This window comes from Trachemys scripta, chromosome 4 (genome assembly GCF_013100865.1).
Source record: "Trachemys scripta elegans isolate TJP31775 chromosome 4, CAS_Tse_1.0, whole genome shotgun sequence".
NCBI lineage: Eukaryota > Metazoa > Chordata > Testudines > Emydidae > Trachemys > Trachemys scripta.
In genome coordinates, this window is record NC_048301.1 from 24,119,341 (window position 1) to 24,126,160 (window position 6,820).

The window sequence follows — 6,820 nt, forward strand, 5'->3', positions numbered from 1 at the left end:
GTGCTGAACTGTTTTAATTTCACTTAACAGACTAGCTCAAGACGAAACACTCTTCTACAATGTTACCTTACTATAAAACATCTGTGAATCATTTCATTTGTACAGAAAAACAAACTGTACATAAATGTCTAAACTTCTGCTATTTCTAAACATAGCCCTCCCTCCATTCTGCTTCACTCTGTCATGCTGTTTTCAATTTACGGTATAAACTAGCCTGGCAGATTTCTTAACCCTGCCTGAGAGACTTGTGGAAGAGTAATAAACTGGAGTGCTATTAAGTAAACTTCTAACATTACAAGGCACCCTTACCCTCTCCTAATTTCTTGGCCGTCTTTGATTACTATTAATCAAACCATCCTTCCTCGGTTGTACCAGCTGCTACCTCATTACTTGCCTCGATGCTGCTTTTTCTGTTAATTTAGCACTGCTCAAAGAAAGGCCAGAAGACTAAATAAAATACGACATGCTCTTCAGCTTGGGGACCAGCTGATTTGACTTCACTCAAGAAATAAAAAGTTCGCACAATTCAAGAGATCTGGGCTTTTAAAAAGCTGACTGCAGGAGCTACTGCTTCAGTAGCAGCTGTGGATGGAAAATGACAGTTTTAATAAGAAGTGAGCTCAAACTGTTTGATTTCTCTCATGCCATTCAAAATGATCAAGGGCAGGAGGATAGAACAAGGATTGTAAATCTTAAACAGACCTAAGTTAGCAGAAATTCTCAGGCCTATACTAGGCTGAAAGAATGGCCCCTACTTATTGCACAAGTAGTAAGAGCTGAGCGGTCAGGCACTGTTGGACTACAGAAAATAAAGGTCAAGTATCGGGTACCAACGTTGCCTCCAGGACTGCGGTGTGACAACGCAGAGGTTGAAATGCCCAATTTCAATTGAAATGTTGTCTAAAGGCAGCCCCTAGGCTTTGCCTGTAGTAGGGGCATGTGAGCAACCATGGGAAATTTTTAGAACATCAGTAAAGCTGCAGCAGCGGGGCTGAAGTTATTAACTCTGTCACCCACCCTTGCTCTGAGTAGGCTGCAGCCTTCTTAAAAACAAAACAACAAACCCTTTACAAATTAAAAGTCAGGGAATGGGGTTGGGGTTTTTGTAGGGGAGGAGGAGGGAGGCAGGAAGGGAACGAGTGAGAGGGTGGAGGGGTTAGTGGTGGTCTCAGTGGAGCAGTGGGACACTGGGACCAACTACTGGTCAGTAAATGTTACTGATGACAATATGAGCTTGCAGGGCTGTGAGACTCTGGGATGCAGTATTTCCAGATTCTAGTAGCCTGTTTGCAGTCTGGCCCTGGTCAACATAGATGGCGGGCAGAGGTAAGACCCTGTGCCTCAACTGCTGCAGGAAGATGGGGCTAGCAGCCAGCTGTTCCCCACCTGGAGCTGCTGCACAGCTGGCATTGCACTGCTAAGAGTGGTCAGGGAAAGGGGAGTAGGTAACGAGTTGCCTGCTTGGCCAGATTCTGATGTGCAGGTTAATGCTCCATTGACAGGACTCTCCTGCTTGTTTGATTAAAAATGAATGTTACATGAGATTTCACAACATGCAGGCAGCCTTGCTCTTGTGTTCTCAGCAGAGCCTCCAAAACCAGCAAGAAAACACACCACAGCAACACAGTGAAATTAAAGTGCAAAGCCAGAGCAACTAATGAACAAAACCAAAAGCAGGGCCATATGGACAATAAACAGTTTATTACCAATATGAACACAGATACTGTGGTGCACTGACGTACCGTTTTAATATTGTGATAACTCTGAGTCAAAGACCTTGGCAGCTGACAACTAACATGTCTCTGTTTCTTCTGGTGATGCCACAATACATTTCTGTTGGCAAAGGGTCTTCATTTACATTGCAGACTACCAGTAAAATTACTTTGAAGTCATCTATTAAAAGCAAATGGTTCACATGTTTTCTTACCTACTACTAAAAAGAAACATAATACATTTAAATAAGCAAATACAAAATACAAAAAAGGCTGACAAATCGGATGTGCTGTGTCAGATGAAATCTAAAAAATCCAGAAATTTAAAATTTAATATTTTCTTTAGATTAAGACTTTTAAAATGAAGCAAATCCAAGGCAGCAGCAAGCTTCAAAGTGTGCTCAGTCTGCTAATAAAAAGGGTTTAAGAACAAAGACAGTGCAGGTGTCCTCTTTCACCATCTTGCATGACCTTGGTACACTTAGAAATGATCCGATCTTCCTAGCATCCTTAGTACCTCGCAGATGCTGTGCAGTCATTATGTTGTACTGATTCTACTCAACTCCTGCCTTATGGCTGGAAAACCAAACCAAAAGGTTAATTCAGACAACTACTCCCAGTGACAGGCGGTAAATACTCAGAGCCAAAGGCAGATGTAGTGTAAGTTATACACTGGTAAGAGGATGCGAGTAACTTGCATAGCAAAGGGGGAGAAGGGTGGGATTGCAGCTGGGGAAAAACAAGAGGACGCAGTAAAAAAGTGTGTGTGGAAGGTTAGAGCGGTGAAAGGGCTGTTCTATTTTGTACCTTCTGGCACATGCCGAATAGTTGCTTTTCCTGTTAAAATTTTCCCCTGGGGCCTCCCAAATTGCACTCCTTGTGTCTGCTCCTGTCGCCATTGAAATCAAAGGCAAACCTCCCACTGATTTCAATGGCACCACAATTAGGCTGCCTTACACCACCATTTATGTTGCCCCGAACCGCAAATCTTAGTCAAATAGTATCAATTTTTTCAATGCCTTTTAACAATACATTATATTGAGGGGGAGGGATAGCTCAGTGGTTTGAGCATTGGCCTGCTAAACCCACAGTTGAGAGTTCAATCCTTGAGGGGGCCATTTACGGATCTGGGTCAAAAATCTGTCTGGGGATTGGTCCTGCTTTGAGCAGGGGGTTGGACTAGATGACCTCCTGAGGTCCCTTCCAACCCTGATATTCTATGATAATATGACATTTCTATAATACTGTTTAATGCTTTATAAGTTAAGCCTCACACTGCCCTTGTGTGTACATACGTACAGGTCAAGTATTGTAGCATAGGTCATACAGCCAGGTGGGATCAGAGCCAAAGAATTCTGATTCCCTTTCCTCTACCTAACAAGTGGACCACACAGTTCATTCTATGCTAGTGCTGATGTGCATGGAAAAGTCTTACACTTCCTATTGACAGTCGCACTCTATAGAAATTCGTATTCTTTTTATGTAGTTTCAAAATCATTCTAGAAAACTGTATTTTGCTAGAATATGGTTAAAAAAACAAGTTTATGAAACAAACACATCTTCTGAGATTTAGATTATGATCATTGCAGCTGTTGGGAAGGGGATTTTGGCCCCCAGTGTGGGGATTTCTCAGAACCATCACCCTGATACACTAATGTTCTGATATGGTACCACTTATAATTAATAATACTCATATAGCAAATTAGGGGATGGAGTTGTAAATACTAAAACAAGATTTCTTCTTGCTTCTTTTCAGTTGCCTTAGCAACAAGTTCAATGACCCCAGCAATTGTGTAATGGAGTGTTTTTATTGCTGTATAAACAATTTCCTTTGGTCTTGGAACAGTACTAGGTTATGGGTGTTTTCTCTGCTAGAACAGCAGCCAGGATCGGAATCTAGTCAGTTTGTTTAAGGTAGGGCAAAATTTACTGAATGAACAAAGCCACACACATGTGGAGAAACTCAGTTTTGTTCTACGTGAGGATTTGAAACCCTATTGTATTTACCAAAGGTGAGAATTCATAGCATAGCAGAGTAACTGAAAGACCAAGGACAGCAGAACGTCCTTCTTTCTGGTCTGCATTTAAATCAGTGCTGGCTGAGCTTTGAGCATGAAAGAGTGCAAGCTTTTATTGCTGGTAAAAATCCCTTACATGAAGCTTTGATGTACACACACAGTTGACTTTAATACCAGGATGTCAGGTAAAAGCTATGCCAGCCCCAAAGGCAAAGCAAAACTGCTGAAAAGATTTAGACTGAATGCCTTGTGTTCAAGCTTCAAAACAGAGCACACACAAGCAAGGCATGTAAAAATGCAACTGAGTGATCAAAACTCAGTATGGGTAGATACTGCTGTCTCTTGTGGTTCCACTCCAGCTTCTGAGCAATAGTCATCCATACGTGTCACATCTATTTCATATCTACATATAACTAATACATATTTAACAAAGAGCTTCTTGGAAAGGAGTTATAAAACTACTTTCTGAGGAACTCACAGCTTTTATTTTCTTATGTGCTGAATCTGAGTGAAATCTCTCAGGATCAAACTTATCAAAATCAATTATTTTTTATTTCTTACCATCAATTATCTCTTCTTTCACTTTGTGTAACTCTCTTACAACTTCCTCCAATATTTCCTGATGAGACAAAACAAAAGATGTGTGGTCAGAATTCCATGGCCTCCATTACGGGCTGGCCCATATAGATGATAAAAACCCAATACTTCTGCCAGCTAAATAACTTTACTCCTTTAGGACCAGTGGTTCTATGTTCTGGACCTGTGTTCTGACTACCAAAGGGCTTGAGTTCTGTACCTGCTGATGTACCAGGGAAGAGGGGGTGGCATTGCATTTTGATCCAATAACAATGGGACTGTTTCCCTCTGAGCTTCAAGGAATCACTATGATCTACTCTGATCTACTCCATACTAGGAGCGTTGTAAGTTTGGGCAAACAGAAAGGCCTAAAGTGATGTTTCTATCTTCATTTAGCCCGAACAGTTGCCCTTCGTGTATGACAAACACAAAGGGGAAAGACAGCTACCCATATCAAATTCCCTACGCTCAAAAAACCCACTCACTCACTTGTTTCATTCGATCAAAATCTAAGGCATCCATAGCCACATCATTGCTGCTGCTCACGGGCTTCATCCTTGAGAAACGGAAACAAAGGATAAAAGCAAATCAATTCTCAGCAATGTTTACTAAGCCATGTGGTGTTTGCTACTGTCATTATGATTAAAGTATGTTAATAGTCACTGGCTGCACAACACCTAGATCAGCAGTTCTCAACCAGGGTCCGCAGCCCCCTGGAGGGGCCTCGAGCTGGTTTCAGGGGGCTGGGGGCCCTGCAGCTGAAGTGTGGGGCTGAAACCAGGAGCAGAACCACAGGGGGCCCTGAACCCAGTGCCCCCAAGGGGTCTGTAGCCAGGAATGAAATCATGGGGGTGAAGCTAGGTGTCTCCAGCCCCAGTTGGGCTGAAGCCCAGTGCCCCCGCAGGGCTGAAGCCGGGAACTGAGCTCTGGGGCTGAAGCCCCGAGCCTTGGTGTCCCCTTCGGGGCTGAAGCCGGGAGTGGAGCCACCGTTAGTAGAGCCACCGGTAGCCCCGAGCCCTGGCGCTCCCCCCAGGGCTAAAGCCCTGAGCCCCAGCGCTGCTCACGGGGCTGAAGCTGGGAGCAGAGCCACAGGGCTGAACCCAGAACCCCCTGTGGGTCTGAACCCGGAATCAGAGCTATGGGGCTGAAGTTGCGAGAACCCCGGTGCTCCCCATAGTCTAAAGCCCTGAGCCCCAGTGCCCACACAGGGCAGAAGCCCCAAGCCTGGAGCCCTGAGCCCCCCGTCCCCACAGCTGAAGCCCCAGCCTCCCCACCCCCCCACCTGGTGGCTGAAGTCCAGAGCCGCAAGCCCCCTCCTGCCACTGGGCCCTGGAGTTTTTATAGCATGTTGGGGGGTGGGGTGGGAATCTCAGAAAGAAAAAGGTTGAGAACCCCTGACCTAGATGAAATCCCAACACACAGCTCTTGAGTAGGTTAACTTTTTTAAAGTTCCATTACTCCCTCTTGTGCCACTCAGGAGTATTTTGCAGCCAGCGTATCTTGCGAAGCAAGCAGCACTATACTGCGACAGCAGACTGCAGCTGATCACTACCATCCAGCAAAAGAGCTTGTTTTCTAATCTTAAAATGCAATGGAGAGGCTGAAGAGTGAATTAAAATGTAACACTTTATCCCAAGAGTTCTGATCAATAATATTAAGTTCTAGATAGTTCTGTGGCTACTTTAGGGTGCAGTCCTCATAGCTGTTAATTATTTACAGTGACAAGGCGGGTGAGGTAATATTTTTTTTATTGGAACAACTTCTGTGGGAGAGAGAGACAGGCTTTTGAGCTTACACAGAGCTGTTCTTCAGATCTGAGAAACGTTCTCAGTGCCCAGACCTGAAGAAGAGCTCTGTGTAGCTCAAAAGCTTGCCTCTCTCACTAACAGAAGTTGGTCCAATAAAAGATATTACCTCACCCACCTTCTCTCTCTAACAGCCTGGGACCAACATGGCCACAACAACACTGTGTAGTTAGTGTAGCAGTGCTGGAGGTTTGCATGATCAATGTCTGACTCCAACATTTGAAAATTAAGTCTGTCCTCCACACTTGCATTTCCTATAAAATAAACACTGCTTTGACTGCTCAGGATTTAGTGAGCTGTTAAAATAATGGTAAAACCAAAAAAATGATGTTTGCTTAACCTAACCGTGTTAGTGAAGGTAGTCAGCAATCCATCCCATTGCTAAGTCCTGCCTTAGGCAGGCTGAGTGGTAAGGCTGTGCAGCACAAGCTGTGTTTCTTGGCCCAGCGTCCCAAAGACTTCAGGTTTGTGTAACTACACCTGATTCCTGTCTCTTTTCTATTGCCAAGGGCACCACAGTGGACATTATTGAGAGTAAAAAGAACAGGAGTACTTGTGGCACCTTAGAGACTAACAAATTTATTAGAGCATAAGCTTTCGTGGACTACAGCCCACTTCTTCGGATGTGGGCTGTAGTCCACGAAAGCTTATGCTCTAATAAATTTGTTAGTCTCTAAGGTGCCACAAGTACTCCTGTTCTTCTTTTTGC

The 6,820-nt window shown here is 44.1% G+C and overlaps 1 protein-coding gene across 1 annotated transcript in view; it reads right to left on the reverse strand.

Annotated features, from left to right (window-relative positions):
- Nucleotides 1-1,680: 1,680 nt before the first annotated feature.
- Nucleotides 1,681-6,820, reverse strand: part of EVL (Enah/Vasp-like) — a gene marked incomplete in the record, with an annotated part of 200,298 nt that continues 195,158 nt past the window's right edge. Inside the window, 3 exon segments of the mRNA XM_034767990.1 lie at nt 1,681-1,893; nt 4,292-4,349; nt 4,796-4,862. Of these exon segments, the coding sequence (XP_034623881.1) occupies nt 1,769-1,893; nt 4,292-4,349; nt 4,796-4,862 (250 nt within the window).